At 58.6% G+C, this 21933-nt stretch overlaps 1 protein-coding gene across 2 annotated transcripts; it reads right to left on the minus strand.

The window, feature by feature from the left end:
• Positions 1-4645: 4645 nt before the first annotated feature.
• MYO1G (myosin IG) lies at positions 4646-21089 on the minus strand. 2 transcript variants are annotated; one of them, XM_003805213.6, is made up of 22 exons: positions 20858-21089; positions 18851-19059; positions 18552-18645; positions 17472-17637; positions 17162-17215; positions 14097-14207; positions 13654-13770; positions 12816-13040; positions 12573-12718; positions 12021-12135; positions 11686-11856; positions 11394-11464; positions 9865-9939; positions 9586-9718; positions 8653-8819; positions 8054-8261; positions 7618-7841; positions 6927-7071; positions 6397-6501; positions 6031-6144; positions 4951-5105; positions 4646-4876 (listed from the first exon to the last, which is right to left on the minus strand). In XM_003805213.6, the coding sequence occupies exons 1-22, from the start codon at positions 20950-20952 to the stop codon at positions 4720-4722; spliced, it is 3057 nt and encodes a 1018-aa protein (XP_003805261.3). In that variant the 5' UTR covers positions 20953-21089; the 3' UTR covers positions 4646-4719. The 2 variants fall into 2 exon arrangements, with proteins under 2 accessions (XP_003805261.3, XP_034819942.2); XM_034964051.2 differs by lacking the exon at positions 6397-6501 and having other exon boundaries at positions 20858-21082.
• Between the last annotated feature and the right edge of the window lie 844 nt (positions 21090-21933).

Consider the following 21933-nt stretch of genomic DNA (forward strand, 5'->3'; position numbering starts at 1 on the left):
ACTCCATCTCAAGAAAAAACAAAAAACAAAAAACACCAAAACTTCAGAAAATAACATATTGGCATAGATGTAGAGAAGTTGGAACCCCATATATTAGTTGTGGGAATGTAAAATGGTTCAGCCACGTTGAAAAACCATCTGGTGGTTCCCCAGAAAGTCAAACATAGAATTACCATTTGATGGCCGGGCCCAGTGGCTCACGCCTGTAATCCCAGCACTTTGGGAGGCTGAAATGGGCAGATCACCTGAGGTTGGGAGTTTGAGACCAGCCTGACCAACATGGAGAAACCCCATCTCTGCTAAAAATACAAAATTAGCCAGGCATGGTGGCGCATCCCTGTAATCCTAGCTACTTGGGAGGCTGAGGCAGGAGAATCACTTGAACCCAGGAGGTGGAGGTTGCAGTGAGCCGAGATCACGCCATTGCACTCCAGCCTGGGCAACAAGAGCAAAACTCCGTCTCAAAACAAAACAAAACAAAAAACAAACAAAAAAAGAATTACCATCTGACCCAGAGATTCCACTCCTAGATACATACCAAGAGAATTGGAAACGTGTTCACACAAAAACTTATACACAAATGTTCCTAGCACCACTGTTCATAATAGCCAACCCAGATGTCCATCACCTGATGAATGGATAAACAAAATGTGGTGTCTCCATACAGTGCAATATTATTAGTACATAGAAGAGTGAAGTACTGACAGATGCTACGATATGGTTGAGCCTCGAAGACACTATGCTCAGCGAAAGAAGCCAGACAGATGAGGCCATATATTGTATGATCCCATTTATACTAATATCCAAAATAGGCATAACTGAAGAAACAGAAAGTACATTAGTGGTTTCCAAGGGCTGAGGGTAGGGGTAGGTAATTACTACCAGGTAATGAAGAGTGACTGCTGATGGGTATGGGTTTCGTTTTGGGGTGATGAAAATGTTCTAAAATTAGATAATGGTGTTGGTTGGTTGCACAACCTTATGAATATACTAAAGATTACCGAATTGCACGTTTTCAAATGGTAAGTTTTATGGTGTGTAAATTACACTTCAGTAAAGAAGCCGGAGGAGTATATGTGAGGATAATTAAAATAAATTAAGTCTAAGCATTTTTTGAGGGGAGAACAATTTAACTTTAAATGTAAAAAAGAAAAAGAAAAAAGGTCACCTTTATGGTTCTGCTTCCTCATCTGCAAAACGGAGATAGTCACTCCTGCTCCCAGAGCTGCTGGGGGACCGGACACTGCAGTGAGGGAAGCCACCCCCAAGCCCATGTATGGGATCTCTTCCCGCATGCTGGAAAAAGGATCTCCTCTGTGTGTGTGTCATCGCACGCCATGTCATGTAGTCCTTGTACCAATTTGAGGAGAGGGTTCTAGTAAACTCGTTCTGTTGGTGGAAAATGTGGATAGACTGGAACAAGTGGTTAGAAGCTGGGCTCCTATATAGGCACTGTCCAACACAAGCCAATGATGCCATCCCAGTGCTCAGGCATCGCTCCCCATCTGCAAAGTGAGTGCACTGGTGTGACATGGAGGGCGTGTGCCTGCACGTGCGGCCACAAGTCCTGACATCATCCCCCTCAGTGCCTCAGGCACGTCATGGAACCTCTGTTTTCTTACCAGTAACTAGGCAATGATGGTAACTCTCACCTCAAAGGTATTGGGTGGGGGATATTTGCAAAGTGCTGGAACTATGGTGCTTCGTGAGTTTTTCTATTCACTATAGTGAATGCTATGTATGGGTTTGTCAAAGTGGTGTGTGATGCATATGAACCTTCTGTCACCTTCCCCTTCCTAGCATGTCATCCCATCCCTTGGGCTGGATCTCAGGACCCCAGGAACCACCTGTCAATTATGACCTTTTCCCCTCGAGGCTGTGGGCATGAGCAGGGAGTGCCCACCAGCAAGCTGGACCCCAGATGTGTCTCCCACTCTGGACTTCCCTGAAGTTATCACTTGTCACTAAGGCCCTCCACTCAGCCTGACAGTGGGGCTTCCTAAAGATCTGGGGGAGCTTTGGGCTCTCCTCCCACTCCTAGTGCACTAGGGAGGAGAATGTAGACAGGAAATGGGCAGATGCTGCTGGGCTCTCTGATGAGGTCACCTGCAGAGGGCAGAGGACCCACCTAATGTCTAGGACTGTGTAGGATTGCGTGATTGAAAGGTACCCTTCATGTCTGATTGCCCTGTGAGGGAGGTGCCTGGCCCAGTCCTGAAGCCACCTAAGCCAGGGACAGACTCCGGAGCTGGCTGTGTGGAGGCTTCTGGGGGCTTTTGGGTTGGGCTAGGAGACAGCTGCCCTCCCCAGGACAGGAGCAGCAAGACATTGACCTGCAGGCCGGAGGTGACCCTGAGCCCCTACACCTGCAGGTGCCTAGCCATTCAACAGGAGAGGCCCCAGAAAGTACAGAGACTGGACAATCCCAAACTTTCATATGCCACCCAAAGGCCCTGGTGGAAGATGTGAACCTGCCCACACAACAAAGTGGCAAACCAAGCCAGGGTGCTCTCTGAATTTAGGTTGCCCCATAAGAAGGAGAGCACAGCTCTGGGGGCACAGAGAACACCAACTGATGGAAAAAAGGAAGGAGCTAAAGGGCTGAGGGCTGAGGGGATTGAGGGGTCTGAGGGGGCTGAGGGCTGAGGGGCTGAGGGCTGAGGGGCTGAGGGCTAAGGGCTGAGGGGCTGAGGGGGCTGAGGGCTGAGGGGCTGAGGGGGCAGAGGGGCTCAAGGGGCTGAGGGCTGAGGGGCTGAGGGGGCTGAGGGGGCAGAGGGGCTCAAGGAGGCTGAGGGGGTTGAGGGGGCTGAAGGGGCTGAGGGCTGAGGGGCTGAGGGGTTGAGGAGGCTGAGGGGCTGAAGGAGGCTGAGAGATGAGAGGCTGAGAGCTGAGGGGCTGAGGGGTTGAGGGGGCTGAGGGCAGGGGGGCTGAGGGCTGAGGGGGGGTAAGGGCTAAGGGCTGAGGGCTGAGGGAGCTGAGGGTTGAGGGGCTGAAGGGGCTGAGAGGGCTGAGGGGCTGAGGGGGCTGAGAGGGCTGAGAGGGCTGAGGCGCTGAGGGGTTGAGGGGGCTGAGGGCTGGGGGGCTGAGGGCTGAGGGGGGTAAGGGCTGAGGGCTGAGGGAGCTGAGGGTTGAGGGGCTGAGGGGGCTGAGAGGGCTGAGGGGCTGAGTGGTTGAGGGGGTTGAGGGGGCTGGGGGCTGGGGGGCTGAGGGCTGAGGGGGGTAAGGGCTGAGGGCTGAGGGAGCTGAGGGGGCTGAGGGGATGAGGGGTTGAGGGGACTGAGGACTGAGGGTCTGAGGGTTTGAGGGGGCTGAGCACTGAGGGGCTGAGGGATTGAGGGGGCTGAGGGATTGAGGAGGCTGAGGGCTGAGGGGCTGAGGGAGTTGAGGGGTTGAGGGGGCTGAAGGCTGAGGGCTGAGGGGCTGAGGGGCTAAGGAGGCTGAGGGGCTGAGGGGCTGGGGGGCTGGGAGGGCTGAGGGGGCTGAGGGACTGAGTTGTTGAGGGGGTTGAGGGGGCTGGGGGCTGAGGGCTGAGGGGGTTAAGGGCTGAGGGCTGAGGGAGCTGAGGGCTGAGGGGCTGAGGGGGCTGAGAGGGCTGAGGGGCTGAGTGGTTGAGGGGGTTGAGGGGGCTGGGGGTCGGGGGGCTGAGGGCTGAGGGGCTGAGGAGGCTGAGGGGCTGAGGGGCTGGGGAAGCTGAGGGGGCTGAGGGCTGAGGGGCTGAGGGAGCTGAGGGGTTGAGGGAGCTGAGGGCTGAGGAGCTGAGGGGTTGAAGGCTGAGGGGCTGAGGGCTGAGGGGTCTGAGGGTTGAGGGGTTGAAGAGGCTGAGGGGCTAAGGGGCTGAAGTGGCTGAGGGGCTGAGGAGCTGAAGGGGCTGAGGGGCTGAAGGAAGCTGAGGGCTAAGGGGTGAGGGGGATTGAGGGTGCTGAGGGGCTGAGAGAGCTGAGGGCTGAGGGGGCTGAGGGAGGCAGAGGGGCTGAGGGAGGCAGAGGGGCTGAGGGAGGCAGAGGGCTGAGAGGCTGAGGGCCTGGTGCCATGAGGGCCCCTGAGGGGCTGGCGGAGCTGCTGGAGGCTGAGGCTGGGGTAGGCCTGGAGATGGGGTGGTCAGCCCGGGGGCTGCAGGGGTCTCCCAAGGCCTCCCTGTGGGTCTTTCGAGGGCACAGGCCCTGCTCCCGGAGGCTGGGAGTTCTGGCCGCAGGGCCTGTCCTTCAGTTACCAGGCTCCAGAGGTCGGTCCCAGCGCCTCAGACACCCACATCCAGCAGGGACAGGGACAGCTCGCGGCTGGGATAGCGTCAGCCCTGGGCCACGGCGGCTTGGCACCACATCCCGTGACAGCTCTGTCTCCAGGCGTGCTCCCCAGCCCTGCCTGAAGATGAACCCCAAGCCCTGGCCAGTGGCCAGGTAGGAACAAGGCCAGGAGCCCTGTGGAGAGGAGCAGGGGACCACTGCGTGGACGGGGCAGGCTGGGGCACAAAGGGCACTGCTTCCTCTGGATAGCGCTAACTCCGAGAGCTCGGGCTCCTATCCCTAGCCGGGGCGCCTGGCCTCCTGCAGTCGGGTCCCCAGCGGGTGAGCCGGGCGCAGGTGGACCTGACCGAGGAGGCGGCCGGAGCCCCTGCGGGTGAGGCGGGAGCGGCGAGCAGGAGGGCTGACTCAGAAGGTTTATTTGCAGCGCTGGCGGGGCGGACAATTGGCGGCCTCGGGGTGCGGCGGGTGCGGGCGCTCAGCGGCTGGGCCAGAGCAGGGTGAAGGAGCCGCGAGCGCAGCGGAAATCGGGCTCTGGCTGCTCCGGCCTGGGCTCCACGGAGATGAGGCGCCGGACCCCGCGATGGCTTAGAGGGATGCAGTCGGAGACGCGAACCTCCAGGGTGCGGCCCTCCCTGCGGCAGGAGGAGGGGTCAGGGCGGCCACGCGGCCGGGGCTTCGTGCCCGCCACCCCTCAGCCTGCACTCACCCCTGGCAGTGTGCGGCCAAAACGCCCACCAGCTCCCCAACGCGGTTGTCCAATGGCGGCCGGGAGCGGTGCAGGCACACCACGAGGTCGTCCTGGCCGCGGGCGTGCAGCACCACCAGCTGGTCTCCTCCGCTGGTCACGCTCAGCCCCGTCACCTGAGCGGAGCGCGGGGTCAGAGTGCAGCCGCCTCAACCCGCACCCCAGCCTAGCCGGACTCACCCCCTCCCCAGGAAGCCTCTCCCGAACCCCCAACCGCACCCGGGGAGCGCCGCCCTCGCCAGGGCCACCAGCCCCCCACCGCCCCCTCCTCCCTCTCGGGGCCCTGCTGACAGGGGGAAGCTTGGGCCGGACGCTGCACAATACGATTTTCTCCAGGACGGATGGTTCTAGATCCTTGCTGTCCAACAGGGCCGCCACTGCTCACCTGTGGATGCTAAGCCCTTGCATGTGCTACTGCCTGGAGGAGCCGTTTTTAGTTCTAGGTCACTTTCACTGCATTTAAACAACCACGCCGGCTTTGGGCTGTGGCATTACACAGCAAGGCACTCACCGCCCTTTCTATTGGGACAGTCATGGGACCCCTGAAACTGTGGGAGACCCAGAGGTAGCCTGGCCTTGATCCCTACCCCCATCTTGTGGGAAAGAGAATTTATGGGAACAGCAGCTGCTAATGAAGGGAGCAAGTAGGCCACAGAGCTCGGCAGAAGGTTCCGGAGTGGCCGGGACGGTATCCCACAGGAGGCCCAGAACATTGTGGCGGGTACTCAGGTCCCAGAATGCCCAGGTGGGAGAACCCCCAGTTGGGCACAAGTTGGAAGAGGGGACCATTTGGCTTGGCTAGAGTGTGAGAGTGGGGGTGGGGGGTGACTGGGCTGGTGGGGATCACAGGATGGGACCTTTCACTCTGTGGGCGTGGGAAGCCACTGCAGGATTTTCAGCACGGGTGCCACCATCGCTGAGTTTTAGGATGGTCTGGGCCATCTCAGGTAAACAGGGGAGAGAAGACTGAGGCAGGACTCTGAGCAGCCCAGCAGTGCCCCTCACAGATGCTGCACCCTACTCCCAACCCACATTGCTCACCGCCTCAAGGGGCACGGCCCGCATCACCCGGTACTGCCGGTCAGGGTCCAGCTTGTAGAGGTGCTGGTCTGTGAGCAGGAGGGCCCGGTTCCGGATCTTGTGGAAGCGGTTCACCTGTGGGAGAGGTGGCTGGACCCAGGCTGGTGCTGCCCTGTCACCCACCAGGGCCCCAGGCCTCGGCAGTCCCTACTGCCTCCCCTCCCCGCTGGCGACAGTTTCGGGAGTGTCAGGAGCAGCTGGGCCTGGGCTGGGGTTGCCTCCATTTTCTCCCAAGTGCCCCCCCAAAACTCTGCACCAGCTTCTAACCTTGCAGACGTGGCTAGAAAAAGAGCACAGCCCTGAAGCCATCCTTGTCCCTTGTCTAACCTTGCGGACATGGCTTGAAAAGAGCACAGCCCCGAAGCCATCTTTGTCCCGAAGTGTCTTTAGTCGCTGAGCAAACAGGCTTGATGCTGTGGGATTGTCAGTGGGCTGAGGACAGATGGAGGGGAGGGGGCGCTGCTTGGGATTGAGTCATGGGACCAAACTCAATTGATAGCAGCTGTCTGTGAATCAGCATAGCTATCCTTCATCTCGGGAAACTGAGTCACACAGACTTGTGCGTGAGCTGAGCAGCCCTGGATTTCCTGAGGGCACAGAGCCCTCTTGTGTTGACTTCTAGGCTGCATCTGAGCCTGGCCCTCCTGTCATCCACACCCACCCCCGAAGGCCACTGCTCCTGAAGCCCAGGATGAGACCTTGCAGAGCTCTGGTGGGGGCTGAGGTGCAGGGCCACCAGGACAGACAACCCCAGGCCTGGGAGAGGACATCTGAGGGGACCTGGTCACAGCATTAGCCGAGAGCCCTCTTTGGCAGCCCACTTCCCCCTGGCAGCCCTGGACTCGCCTGGCACTTACAGAGGACAGGTAGTCTCGGGCCCAGGCCCGTCGGCAGCCCCAGTCCTGACGAAGCCCTTGCAGGGCCCCCATGGCGGCCACCTTGGCCTTGATCTGGGGCATGTCTGAAGGGGGGATGTTCTTCACCAGCTGCCGGGCCCGCCACCTGGGAGAGGGCATGTAGTCAGACAGATGCTGGCCATGTGTTCATGTGCTCCCTGAGCCCCCTCTCCACAGAGGAAGCTGAGCCCTCAGCCTGGTGCTGCCTGCCTTTCATGTCCCAACCTCTGCCGGCCTCTCTGGCCTTGGCCCCTTGTGCCTAACGCTTGTTCCTGGAAGGTGACCCAGGGACCAGCAGTCGCCCAGTGTCCTCCTGTTCTGAGCATGCTCTGTGCCCCTCCTTCTGGAGAACTCCTACTCAGCCCTCAAGACCCCGCTCAGATGCAGAATCCCCTTACTTCCCAGCCCCGATGGGCCTCCCCTGCAGGCTGCAGCCCTGGACCTTGAATGCCCACCACAGTACCCAAGATGGTCAGGGCTCTGCACCAACTGTGGGACATGAGCAGTCAGCTAATGTGGCATAGCATCCACCTTCCCACCTATCAAGGGGGCTGGTGTATCTCCCATCCAGGCACTGCAGGCCTGGGATGATGGGTTAAGGTATTCAGTGGATGCCAGCTGAATGGAATGTGTGGTGGGCTGAGAGTAGTACCTGCAGAAGAGTGCGTGGCAGGTGTCCTGGAAGGGTTGCAGCACAGCAGGGGGCAGCGGCCACACAAGGTCACGCCCGTAGAGTGGCGGCTGCCTTGCAGCCTGGAATCGCCGCTGCAGCTCAGCCAGGTGAGCCCGCACCTTGTGTCTCCGGAACCAGCGCATGATGGTGTAGATAGCCCTCAGCCTCCGGCAGCGCCACCTCGCCAAGGTGCCCCGCCATGCCTGGGTGGGCCAGGCGGGATGGGATACGCAGTCAAATTCAATCAGGCCCTAACCCTTAGACCCAAACCTGGCCCTGAGCATTTATTGAGCACTCCCTGGCCTGTCTCCATCAAGCAGAGACTCCTGTGAAACTTACAAGTGTGTTTGTGGCCCCTGGGACACAAGCTTTCCCCACCTCCATAGTGGATGTCTTCCTGCCCCACCCACCTCACCTTCTGCAATAGCAGCACAATGATGGGGATGAGGCGGGCTCGGCTCTGCTCCAGTGTGACCAGTGTCCGGGGCGAGCGGATGAACAGCTTGCTGTGGCCAAAGGCCACATCCCCCTGCAGCCCGTGCTGCTCCAGGAGAGCGCTCACGGCTGCCTTGTCGGAGCCCAGCAGGTGGTTGGGCCATGTGTATTCACAGGTCATCTTGTACCTGTCACCACAGGACAGGGCAGTGTGGCCCAGGCCTGGGGGAGAGATGATGGAGCCCACCCTGCCCACCCCACACCTGGGGAGATGGCAGGGATACAGAGTGTGTTCCTGGAGCACTTATGACACCTGTGCACATGTGTCTTCCCATACACATGTCCTCACATACATGTCCTCACACAGCCCTCATACCCATGTTCCCACCTGTATGTCCCCACATGCATGTGCTCACACACATGTCCTCCCAGATATTTTGGTGTCTTGAGGCCAGCAGCGTGCTGGTTCCTGCTTGTATCGATGTTTGCGACGTGCTGTTTGGGGACCCTCTGCTCCTACCCCTTGGACTCCACACAGGGACTATGGCCCATGGAGTGATGGGTGTCAGGTGCCAGTACCTGAGCAGGAATCGAGAGTAGGGCTGGCGGGAAGCGAAGCCAGCCCTGCGGACCCTCACGTTCTCCAGCAGCCCCAGGTATGCGACCTGGTGGCGACAGTGGTTCTCATCCAGCTTCCCAGCTACCTTGTCCTCATTGGGCTTGATGCAGCGGACGTAGAAGGGCTCCTGCGGGGACAGAGGGGACTTGGAGAGGGTCTGCGCCAGCAGCACTGTGCACCCTGGCCCACACCAGGGGCTTCCTAACCCCTCAAGGTCCCAGGCCAGGAGAAGAGTTGGGAACAAAGAAGGGAAATCAGCAGAACAAGGGCCCTGGAAGCCCTAAGTGCTGGACAGAGGCCAGCAAGGCCAGGTTCAGAGCCAGGTTCCAGCCCCTGGTCGGGGGGCGGGGAGGTGGGCGTGGCAGGGGCAGGAGCAGGCCTCGCCCCATCTGCCTTCCTTCTCTCCTTCCAAAAGGGGCTGACATCTCTGGAGGTTCTGTTGTTAAGCTCACCCTAACATGTCCTCTCCCCGACCCTTCACCTGTTCCTCTTCTGACTTTTGACCCAAAGCTCCCCAAGAAAGCTTGTGCCAGTTTCCTGTCTCTCTGGCCCCACCTGCCAGAAGAATCCTGGGTTTTTGCCAAGAGCTGGGCTGGGCCAAGCCAGCCTCTCGGCAGGGTCTCCCCAAACCCCTCCCTGTTCAAGAGACAATGGGGCGAGGAGAAGCCTGGGTTCCCCATGATTGATCAAGCCTCAGCCCAGCCCCTGAGGCCCCACATCTCACCTGTGCAGTGGGTGGGGTCCACTGCTGGAGCAGATGTGGCTCATACAGACAGGACAAGAACCCTCTCCCCACCACTATGATGTACAGAGGTGGTTGGGACCCTACTTGGCACCGAGGGCACAGAGAGAAGGATCCGGAACAGCCAGAGTGGGAGAGGGGTGGAACATACCTTGGAGGCAAGGTTCTCCACCAGGGCCACCATGGAGTTCTTGAAGAGTGTGCCAGCCGTCAGGGGGCGCTTGGTCACCTCTGTGATGTCCTGCTGCCCGTCCGGCCACATGGCCCGTAGAGTGGGGTCCGTGCTGCAGACACAGGCCGAATTCCCAGCCATCCTCTGGGAGAGCAGCCCCGCCCACCCCCGTCCTGACGCTAGTCAATGCCTGACCCCAGAGTCTCTGGGGCCCCAGGGCCCTGGCCCTCCCTATGGTGCCCAGCAAGCCGTGCTCACCTGTTGTACAGCAGCCGCTTGAAGTCCTGGAAGAGGAAATCTCTGTTCTTGTCGATGAAGCCTTCCACGGAGTACCTACCAGAAGCCAGGGCTGGTGAGGGAGCAGGGGCGGGGGCTGCCAGGCCAGAGTGCTAATGACCCCAGCAGCCCCCACTCTCTTCCCATCTGCCTCTGTTCCCATAGGTCAGTCTCTCTTCCTCCCTCTGCCTTGGCTCCTCTCCTCCTTCCCCCTCACACCTGCTTTCTCTTTCATCATGTAAGACTCCCTCCCTCAGGAGACATTTCTCTCCTGGAAGATGAATCGAGTGGTTAAGCCCCCAGCTCTGAAGCCAAATGTCCTAGCACCGAGCCCTGCTTCTACCACATGCATGCTGTGTGACCTTGCCTAAGCCACTCAACCTCTCTGTGCTTCAGTGTACATCAGTTGCTCAGAACAGTGCCTACTGAATTTTGATAAACATCAGCGACTACAACTATGACTAGGAACTCCTGAGTCCTGGGCCTATTTTGATCTGTGGGCACTGAGAGCCTCAGAATCACTGTCTAGTTCTTGGACTGCTAGAAAGGTCAGTGCCAAATCTTGGCTCCAACTGCAGCACCTATGAAGGCTCAGGGAATGGATTTTTTTTTTTTTTTTTTGAGAAATAGTCTCACTCTGCTGCCCAGGCTGGAGTGCAGTGGTGCGACCTCAGTTCGCCACAACCTCCACCTCCCAGGTTCAAGCAATTCTTGTGCCTCAGCGTCCCGAGCAACTGGCATTACAGGCACGCGTCACCATGCCCGGATAATTTTTATATTTTTAGTACAGATGAGGTTTTGCCATGTTGGCCAGGCTGGTCTCGAACTCTTGGCCTCAGGTGATCCACCCACTTTGGCCTCCCAAAGTGCTGGGGTTACAGGCATGAGCGACCTCATGGGTGTAGATTTTGCGAACAGATAAAGGTAGATGATATTGGGCTGCTTTGTCGTCATCATCTATTCTATTCCCTCTCCTTGAGAAGTTCTCATGAAACACTTATACCTCGATGTGAGTCACCTTAAATCGTTTTGGGATGCGGCAAGCAACACATAAGTTAATAGCCATCATGACAACCCCTGAAGACACCTGGGCTTTGGCACTGGGAGCGTGGTCCAAGTATGGTAGCGAGGCCTCACCTGGGAGCTTGTTAGAAATGCAGAATCTTGGCCCCCCTGCACCTTCCACTCCCTCCCCACCCCCACATCACCAGCCTGAAGCCCCCCACCCCACAGATGCTGGTATAGGGTTGGGCCCAGACATGAGACGTGGGTATTTTTTAAAGGCTCCCAGAAGAATGCAGCCATGGCTAACCACTATCCTCAAACCCTGTTTCCTGCTCTTCACTTGTGAATCTGCTGTCCGGCATGTTTCAGTGTCTTAAAGGGGTGGGGGTGGCAGAAGGGGCCATAACACCTGTCTCCCAGCCACTCCCCTGAAGTGCTCCTGCCCCATGACACATGCCATGGTGCCTGTGGGAAAGCTAGGGATGTGGGTGGGAGGGGGCCCTTACGTGACGTCCCCTGCATAGTGCTTGATCCGGAAGTCTCGGCCAAACTCCATGGTCTTGTCTGTGGGGCAGAGCTATGGGGACAGGCTGAGGTCAAGGCACAAAAGGTATGTGGAGGGTCTGTATGAAGGGATAGCCCTGCCTCCCCACCTCCAGGGCAGAGAAGGTTGCCACAGTGACGACAATGGCACCAAAGCTGGGTCCCCAACCAGGCCCCACGAGGCATGGGCAGCGTGGTGCCTGTGGGGCAGGTCCCACCAGCCCACTGTGGTGGCACTGGGACAGCCGGGGGCACCTGGCGGCTGGTGTAGTGTAGGTGATGGCGGTGGTGCGTGTCCAGGGTCTGCAGGAAGATTCGGTCAGTGATGGTGCCAGCAGAGCTGCAGGCCTCGTCCAGCATGGCCAGGATGCCACGGTGGGGCCGCTCCACCAGATCCACAATGGTGGCGTTGTTGAAATACTCAACCTGGGGCAAAGGCAGCCAGCAAGGAAGCTCCCAAGGTCTTTCAGGCCACCTCCCCTCCTCCGCCCCACACTCAGCCACCTGTCAAGCCAGCCTGGGCCCCTCCCCATGGGCTGAGGCCCCTCCACACCCCACTGCCTGGCCTCCCTCCAGGCCACAGTGCTCACGCTCTGCCAGGTGATGCCCTCGCGCTTGTACTCTTCCTGTTCCTGCTTCAGGATGAGCTGGATGAATAGCTGCTGCAGCTTCTCGTTGCAGTAGTTGATGCAGAACTGCTCGAAACTGGGGGTGGGGTGGGCCTTTCAGAGGGGAGGTCGCTGCTTGTGGAGTGCATGGTAATGGGTGGCTGCTCCCCTGAACATCTCTGCTAATGTTCATCGAGGGTTCTGGTGCCAGCACCCTGTGTGGCTTCCCTGTGGCTTATGCATCCCTGCCCTGGACTCCTTTACCCCACCCACACCTCCTGCATGCACGTTCTGGAGTGGACTTGGGAGTCACAACCAGGAATTACTCATGCCCCGTAATTCTGCCTTCCATCAGGACATCAATGGTCAGAGCGTGCAGGTGAGGCAGGTTTGGGAGGCATGAGCCTTGGGCCCAGGGACCAGCCGGGAGAAACCCCAACATTCCTGCTGCCCAGCCCCAGCCGAGCTTTCCAGAACTAAGTGGGCAAAGCTGCTGGGTGTCAGAGGTGGAGATGTGGCTGGCCAGCCACCCACCTGTTGACGGGAAACACCTCGAAGCCATAGATGTCCAGCACGCCAATGACTGTGTCCTTGCCATCACGCCGAGGATCCCGGCCCCGGGGTTCCATGACACTGTTGATCCTGTTCACCACCCACTCAAACAGCCGCTGGTACACTGCCTGGGGGATAGGAACACCCTGCTTCCTGCTGCCTCTGGCCTGGCCTCCCCCATGAAGGCCTCCTGGGCTTCCCTCCCTGTGCCTGCCCCCAAAGTACCTTGGCACAGGCATCCCGGGCATAGCTGGCCTCAGCTGCAGTGTGGCCCTTCTCTATGAGTTCCCTGCCTCCTGAGGCAACTGTGCGAGCCAGCAGGGAGTGGAGCACGAGGTCCCGGGGTGTGGCCGTCAGCTCAGCCACATGGTCCACCAGTGCCTCCTCGGCCACTGCCAGGCCCTCCTTCTGCAGCCCACCCTCCTCCGTCTCCACAAACTCGATGTTTCCCTGGTGATGGGAAAACCATGAACAGTCCGGGCTCCATGTCCCAAAAGAGCCTGGACAACTTTGGACAAGAAGGAGGAAGGAAAGCAGGGGACATGGATGCGGTAGAGTACAGCTCCTTCTCAGACCAGCATGGTCAGCTGCTCACCATGCGCACAGACACAGCCAGAGACTGGGGGAAGGGGGCATGGGCACACCAGAGTCTCTACCAAGGCCTCGAGGCCTCGAGTCCAAATGACATGTGAATGACCCCATCGCATCCTCCCACAGCCAGCAGAGCCCTGCACTACTTACTCCTCATGCCGCTTAGAGAGAACTGAGGCCAAGAGGCACTGAGTAAATGCAACCAAAGCCACACAGCTCATGACTGCACTAAGAGGCAGTCTGCATGATGCTCAGCTTTTACTGTGCTTGGCTGACCTGGCCCTAAGAATGGGGTCTGGACCATGTACCAACTGAGCTCATCACTCAAGCAGCTCAGCTTCTGCAGGAGAGGCAGTCAGCCTAGCACATTGCTGGGGCATCTCCAGCCAGTCTCCTCCTCATCCCTGGGTGCTTCCCAGCCGGGAAACCCTTGTGGGGAGGTAGCCCTCCCAGGCTTCTGAGCCAGGCTCACCAGGTGCAATATGGCAGCCAGGATGCGATGCACAGACTCCACCTCTTTAGGACTGAAGCCGATGACCCTCATGGCCTCGGTCACTGCCTGGTGGCTCTGCTCATCACTGTCCAAGGCCTAGGGTAGAAGGGATTCATCACTCCAAAGCCACACTGGGCCCAGGACACCTGTCCCCCTTGAGGCTTGATTCCTCCATCCTAGGCACCTGCTCACCCCTGTCCCCTGTCCCCTTCCTGAACCCTGATTACTCCAGCCTAAGCACCTGCTCACCCCTGCACTCTGTCCCCTCCATCAGCCATTTTCCCTCCACCCCGAGCACCCTCCCCACTCACCCAAACAGTTCACTTCACCCTGGCCTGTGCTGAGTGCTGCCCATTCCCTACCACCACACTCAGGCCCTGACACTGAGCCCAGTTTGAGCCCTTGGAACCCCTCACACTCACACTGTGCACAGTCATGTTGAGTCCTGCTCCCTGGCGTGTGAAATTGTATACAGCAGGGTTTCTCTCCAAGTGCAGTTCATGCAGCTGCTTGTCCTCACTGCCTCTCAGCAACTAGAGGACACAGGCATCCTTTAGACAAATAAGCTCCCAGGATGTCCCCCTGTACACACACAGAGGCAGGAGAACAAACAGACTTGCGCTTCCTTCCAGTATTGAACGAACAAACGTGGGGGAAGGTCAGACAGTGTGAACAGTTTCTGTGTGCCAGCAAGCTCCCCATTCAGCTGTTCAGTGGGTCAGGGAGCTCCACTTCAGTGGGAGCTATGACTCCACCATGAAGTCACTGTTCTTGTGCCAGACCTCATCTTGGTAGGGAGCTCAGTCCCTGTGGAGACATTGCCCTCGACCCAGGGGGATCCCACCTCAGTGGGTAGCTCAGAGTATGTGGAGACACTACCCGGGTCCCAAAACCTCCCACTGAGTGAGGAGGTAAGAGTTTGTGGAGAAACTGCAGAATCCTAGGGAGCTCCACTTCAGTGGGAGCTCAGAGTTACTGGAGACCCTGCCCCTGTCCCAGGAAGCTCCCACCTCAGTAGGGAGCACAGGTTCCGTGGAGACATTGCTCTCCACCCAGGGAGAGCCCATGTCCTAGGGAGCTCAGCATCTGTGGAGACACAACTGGTGCCACATGAACTCCCACCTCAGCAGGGAGCTCAGAGTCCATGGAGACACTGCCTGTGTCCCAAAAGTTCCCACTTCACTGGAGGTGGTAAGAGTCTGTGGAGATCCTGCTGTTATTCCAGAGAGCTCCACTTCAGTGGGAGCTTAGAGTCTGTGGAGACCCTGCCCTGTGTCCCAAGGGGCTCCCACTAGTGGGAAGCTCAGATTCCACAGAGACAATGGTCATGTCGCAGAGAGCTTCCACCTCATAGGGGAATGGAGAGTTTGTGGAGACACCGCCCATATCCGAGGGAGCTCCCAGCTCCGTGAGGAGCTCAGAGACCATAGAGACACCGCCAGTGTCCCAGACAGCCCTACTTCATGGAAGCTCAGAGTCTGCATGGACACTCCTTGTGTTCCAGAGGGCTCCCACCTCAGGGAAGCTCAGAGTTCTTGGACACTGACTGATTCCCAGGGAGCTCCACTTCAGCGGGAGCTCAGAATCCGTGGAGACGTTGCCACTGTCCCAGTGAGCTCCACTTTGGTGGGAGTTCAAAGTCCAAGGAGATAGTGCCCCTGTCCCACGGGGCTCTTACCTCAGAGCAGAGCCCAAAGTTGATAGAGACACTGCCTGTGTCCAAGACACAGCCCATCTGAGTGGGCAGCCCAGAGTCCGTGGAGACACTGCTTCACATGTCCCACTGAGCTCCCACCTCGGTGGGTAGCTCAGAGTCCTTAAAGACACTGTCCATGCTCCAAAGAGCTCCATTTCATGGGAGTTCAGAGTCTGAAAAAAACTCTCTGTGTCCCAGGGAGCTCCCACCTCAGTGGAGAGTTTATAGTTCATGGAGACCCTGCCCAAATCCTATGGAGCTCCCACCTCATGGGGAGCTCAGAGTCTGTGGAGACCCTGACAACGTCCCAGGGAGCAATCCCCTCAGCCAGGAGCTCAGAGTCATTAGAGACAATGCCCATGTGCCACTGAACTCCCCCTTCAATAGGGGAACTCTGAGTCCATGGAGACCCTGCCCATGTCCCAAAATCTCCCATTTCAGTGGGGAGGTAAGAGTCTGTGGAGATCCTGCCGGAGTCCCAGGGAGCTTCATTTCAGTGAGAGCTCAGAGTCTGTGGAGACGCCCTCTGTGTTCCCAGGGGCTCCCACCAGGGGGAGGCTCAGAGTCTGTGGAGACACTGCCAGTGTCTCAGGGAGCTTTTACCTCAAATAAAGGTCAGAGTCCACAGAGACACTACTGGTTTCCCAGTGAGCTCCCACCTCAGCGCAGACTCACTGGAAAGACAGCCCAGGGGGCTCCCACCTCAGTGGAGTTCAGAGTCCTTACAGACACTGCTGTGTCCCAGAGAGTGTGACTTCAGTGGGAAGTCAGAGTCGTGAAGACACTGCCGTGTCCCAGGGAGCACCACACCATGGAAGCTCAGAGTCCTTAAAGGCACTCCTTGCATCCCAGGAGGCTCCCACCTCAGCGGGCGGTTCATAGACCCTGGAGACCCTGCCCGCTACCCAAGGAGCTCCTGTCTCATGGGGAGCACAGAGTCTGTGAGACACTATGCTTGTCTCAGGGAGCTCCCACCTCAGTAAAGAGCTCAGAATCCATGGAAACACTGCCTGTGTACCAGGGAGAAACTGCTGTGTTCCAGGGAGCCCCCACTGCACTGGGGAGCTGAGAGTTGGTGGGGACCATGTCTGTGCTGCAGGGAACTCCTAACTCAGTGGGGAGCTCCAAGTCCCTAGAGACACTGCTCCAGTCATAGGGTGCTCCCAATTCAGTGGGGGAGTTCGGAGTCTGTGGAAACACTGTCTGTGTCCCAGAGGACACAGTGGGCAGCCCACAGTTTGCAAACACACCGCTGGTGTGCCAGGGAGCTCCACTTCAGTGTCAAGCTCTGAGACTGCAGAGACACTGTTTCCAGGGAGCTCCCACCTCAGTGGGGTGTCAAAGCTTGTGGAGACAGTCCCTGGGCGCGCCTATCTCGCAGAGGTGCTCAGAGTCAATGCCCGTGTCCCCAGGAGCACCACTTCAGTGTTGAGCTCTGATACCACTCTAGTGTCTCTAGACACTGCCTGTAATCCCAGGGGAAGCCCACCTCGTGGGGAGCTTATTGTTCACAGAGACACTTATGGGTCCCAGAGAGCCCTCATCTGGAGGTGTCTCAGATAAAGGGGACATCCTGCTTTTGTTCCCTGCAAGCTCACACCCTCTTGTTTGTGGGGTGTGGGGTACTGGTTGGGGTGAGTGTGGTGGGGAGTGAGGACGATGGGCTAGGTGGGGTTGAGTGGGCAGAGAGGGGGAATTGGGGTAGTGACGGAAGGGTCACAAGCTGGTCCAGCTTGCTGCCCTCCCTTTCCCCACCCCATTTTTCCACCTCCCCTTGCCCTCAGGGCTTACTTGGTAGAAGGCGTGGAAGTTTCTTTCACCCATGTGCTGCTTGAGGACCCGAGACTGAGGAGAGAGGGGCAGATGGACTCAGGCCTGGGAAGGAGTCTGACCCCGGGGACCCCATCTGAACATTCCCAGGTGCAAGGCAGGCTGGGGGTCAGAGAGTCCTGACTATGAGGACACTGAGGCCCAGAGAAGGGCCACAGGGAGAGACAGCCCAGCCCTCCTAAGCTGCACCGTTGGGATGGGTACCTTCCCAGGCCTGGGATGGGTCTCGGCCAGGGCTCCCCATGGAGGTCTCCTCAGCCCACCTGCCCACCTTCTCCAGTAGGTAGCTGTGGATGTGTCCTCCGATCGGGTCCCCCTTGAAGTCAAAGTTGATGTCCATGTACTTGCCAAAGCGGCTGGAGTTGTGATTGCGGTTGGTGCGGGCATTGCCAAAGGCCTCCAGCACACAGGTGGACTTGAGCAGCACGTCCTTGACCCTGTCAGGGCAGAGGGGCTGGGGCTTAAGGCAAAGACTTCCCATCTGGGGAATGCTGTCCCTGCCCCTGAGTCTTCCCAACAGAAATCACAGCATCTCAGGATGAGTTCCTCTGAACTTCTTGAGAGGGAACCAATGGCCTGGCCTCGCCCAGTGTTGCCTCTGAGGTTGTGTGACGGTCACTTCACCTCTGAGAGGCTGGGAAATGCACTTGCCAGGCTGGCTGTGCTCAGCATGGTCTGTGTAGCATTGAAGTCCTTGTTTCTCACAGCCACCTCTTCCCCTGCCAGGCCTCAGCTGCAGCCTGGGGAGGAGGGGCTGTTCTGACCACTGGGCTTTAGACCTCCAGCTGCAGGGGTGGGCAGTGGTGCTGGCCATATGTGCTCAGGAACTGACATTGCTTGTCCCCCCTGAATCCCATCTCGCTGCCTCTTGATAGGAAGAGACAGGCACTGACAGAGGAAGCTGCTTCCACAAGGGACAGGTTTCCTGGTTTCAAGGCTCCTGGCCATCACCCACACAGCCACCTGGCATGCTTGGCCATCTTGGCCAGGGCCTGCCAGCTTCTCCAGGTTTCCATGGAATCCGCCTGCTGCCCTGTCCATGAGCCATTTCAAGCATCTCTGGGCCCTGCTGCACTTCTCCTCATCCTACCTGTGGCTGCTGCCTCCTCCCAGCTGGTAGGCCCAGTACCTTGGCTAGGTCTCACCCACCCAAGGAGAGGTCCTTGGCATGGGTCACCCTGTCTCACCTCCGGGTGTGTTGGCATTATCTGGAAACTTCCCAAGTTCCCACTGAACTTGACCTGAGCTAGACTCCAGTTGCCGTCTCTCACTCCCCAGAGCCAGCCCTTCCTGCCACACTGAGGTCCCTGGCCTGCCATGCTGAGGCCCAGGGCTGCCCATTGCCACTCACCTCTCCACCTCAGCCCTCTGGCTTGGATTGGTGACAGCAGCGATGTACTGCATGATGTGCTTACTGGCTTCTGTCTTCCCTGCCCCACTCTCCCCTGCCGGAAAGACCAGAGTTGAGAGAATCAGCCAGGTTCGCTCTCTTAGCCCAGCTCCTGGTGCCCACTCACACCCCCAAGACTGGCAAGATGGGGTCCTAGGGCCCCCATCAGGACACAGGGCACAGGAGATGCTCTAATGACCCTCCCAAATGTTCACAAATGAAGATGCCGAGGGTGGGGGCCCGGCGGCAGGGACAGGTACCTGAGATGACGATGCAGGTGTCCCTGGACCGGTGCTTCATTGCCTTGTAGGCGGCGTTGGCCACAGCATAGAGATGGGGTGGCCGCTCATAGAGCTCACGGCCCTGGTACCTGGTGATGGCCTCAGGCCCATACAGGGGCAGCTCCTGGTAGGGGTTCACGGACACCAGCACCTCACCGATGTAGGTGTAGATGCGGCCCTTCTCGAACCTGGACACAGCAGGGGTAGGCCTCAGCACTCACAGGCTTACAGGCACCCACAGGCCTTTCGCCAGAGCCCATATCAGGGCCTGGCCCCAGTAGGCCAGCGCTCCCACCCTGATGGGCTGAGAGTGGAGAAGGAAGAAGGGGGCAGGTGTTGACCTTGCGTCTCCCTGGTGCCATCCTGGGTGAGCTGAGCCACTCAGAGACTGTCTCCATTGCGGCATAGAGTTTGGGGTCCACAGTGGTCTCCCCAGGGATCCCAAGGTCACTGGAAACATGACCACTCATTTTGCAAAGGAAACAGACTTGCCCAAGACTGCACTGGGTGCCGTGAGTCAGGGCTGGCTCCTGGGGTGAACCCCGCAGGGCAGATGGGGAGATGGGGTTGAGAAGAAGTGACTGGGCTGGGAGGGGAAGGAGGGGCCTCCTCGGCTGTTTCCTGTCTCAAGGCCTGGGCGGGAACCCAGAGACAAAAGGGGACCCCACCCAGCCCCACCCAGATGACAGGGAGGGGGTTGATGTCGTTGTCTTTACACCCCCCACCCCCCAGCCTGTGGCCAGTGGCTGCTGCCTCTCCCCTGGCACAGCCTCAGACTTCTTGATCCTTTCCTTCACAAACCTGGTCACCAGTGGGGGTGGATGTCTGCCCTTCTCTTGACCTTTCTGCCCCTGGGAGGAGGACTGGCAGGCCTGCCCCTCAGACCCATCTCCCCTTGGTGTGTGGTACCCACCCTTCCCTGGATGGCCCTGTCTTCCGGCAGCCTGTCCTGGGTGGGCCTGTCCTGAGGTTCCTCTTTCTCCACCACCTCTGACATGGGTTTTCCTGGGCCTAGCTCCCATCCTCCTACAAGCTGGGGATGAGGGCACAAGTCACCCACGTCTCCAGGGCTCAGTGTTCTCCTCATCAAAATAGAGAGGACAATGTTTCTTAAGCTCATTTTATAAGAATGAGGTAGAACAATGTGCACAAAGTGCTTAGCTCACGTCCTGGCTAGCCCTCCTCTTTGGGCCAGGCTCGTGGTCTCTTGACTTCGGTGCTTAGTGGGGATCCTGGTCCCCAAGCTCTCCCCAGGGAGCTTCCGGAGCACACAGCAAGTGGCCTTCTGCCCCTCCCTGGGAGTGCTGGCAGGAAGCCCAGCTGCCTGCATGGCCACCCTACTGTGCCATGCCCCTACCTCCCGGGCTTCTCCCTGCCCTCCACCTGCCCTCCTTGATGGTAAATTGGGCTCCAATATCACTTCTACCAACTGTGTCCTGTGATACTCCATGTACCCCAGGAGAATGTCACCTCAACTTGGTGGGAATGTTTGGACCCTAGGGTGGAGCCTGACTGCTTCATCTCAGTGTCCCCAGGGCTCAGGCCAGGCCCCATGGATGAGATGCATCGAGGGAGCATCAATAACTGGCTGGGAAGTGGCTGGAGGGAGGTGCCCCTGGTCCCTCCTGGAAAGATAGTGCCTGGTATGTATCTGTCCAAGAAGTGTCATGCCCTGGCCCCGTCGGGCAGGAAAGAAGGGGCAGAAGATGCCTGGACTGTGTGGGAGGCAGGGGTGGGTTGAGGTGGTGGGCAGCTCCGGTGCTGACTTGCCAGCCCTGACAGGGACAGTTGCCTCCTTGTCTGTTCCTGTCCCCTGGGGCCGTGTTTTGAGGCACTCATTTCAGCCCCATCTGGTCTGGGTGGGTGTGTGCCACTGCCCCCTCCCTTGGACAGCAGCGTGCCTTCCTCTTTCCCTCAGGTCTCTGCGAGGACGCAAGGTGGGAGACCCTGGAGGAGGGGAGCCACTGCCTCCTGCCCTGGGCCTACCTGAGCTGCAGGTTCCTCATGAAGTCCTCCATGGTCACTTGGTCCAAAAGCACAAAGTCAGGTTTGCCATACTCAGGGCCTTCCTCGTCCTCCATCCTGCCGGCTGGAAACACCTTGCCTCACCTTCCTGTGCCTGCTGGAAGGACAGTGAAGGAGAGGGGGAGGGAAGGCTAGGGGAGGCCCCACCGCCCCCGCCCTGTCCCACCAGCCTCCTCCAGTGCTGGTGTAAAGTAGGAAGTGGGTTCTAGTCCTGGGAGGGGCTGCCCTCCGCACTTGCCACTCCTTCCCCCTCGAGGTGCTCTAAACCCTGCTTCCTGTCCCTGCGCCCCACAAGGAGGCTGTGCCTAACGGTCTGACCCGTTTGCACGCCAGGGGTGAGGGGCCGGATGCTGGGTCCTCCCCGCTTTGGAGGGTTCTTCGCTGGCCTCCTTCGGAAGCTCCCCTCCACCCACAAGCAGGAGACAAGACTCCGTGGGTTGGCTTCCAACCCTGGCAGCACGTTAGAGTCACTTGTGGGACTTTAAAGAAAGATTTTTTGACGTGATCTTGGTTACCTGGCTGTGTGTGTCTCTCAAGTCAGAACTGAACACTAGATGCAATATACTGTATGTACACTGTACATTAATACAAAAATGAAAAAGGATCCTAATGCCCAGGCCTTTGGGGTGGGGGCAACAGCCTTCTTTGCAGTGTGAAGGCCACACTGGGGTGTAGACGAGCAAAGCTTCTTGTGTGACCTGCCAAGGGCCAGTGGTCCTAGCACTGCAATTCCCCACCCCAGCCACGGGGGAGGGACAGAGGACCCCAGAGCATCCTCTGCATGGGGCTGGCCTTCAGTGGGACCCCTGTGCCCCTAACTGTCCTCTGCCTTGTACTTGTGTCCAGCCGATCCCCCATAAACTGCAGTGAGGACCAGGAACATGCCTGGAGCCCTGTGGCCTCATCTCAGAGCTGCTGTCTCTGCACTTTGAAGATGAGGCAGCGCATTTGGGGAGCGGCTGCATTTAGGGAGTGGCCAAAATCTCCAGACACTGCATTCCTGACACTTAGTGCTCCTGGAAGAAGTGGGAGGGGTG

The sequence above is a fragment of the Pan paniscus genome, chromosome 6, assembly GCF_029289425.2.
Source record: "Pan paniscus chromosome 6, NHGRI_mPanPan1-v2.0_pri, whole genome shotgun sequence".
In the NCBI taxonomy this organism is placed as follows: Eukaryota; Metazoa; Chordata; class Mammalia; order Primates; family Hominidae; genus Pan; species Pan paniscus.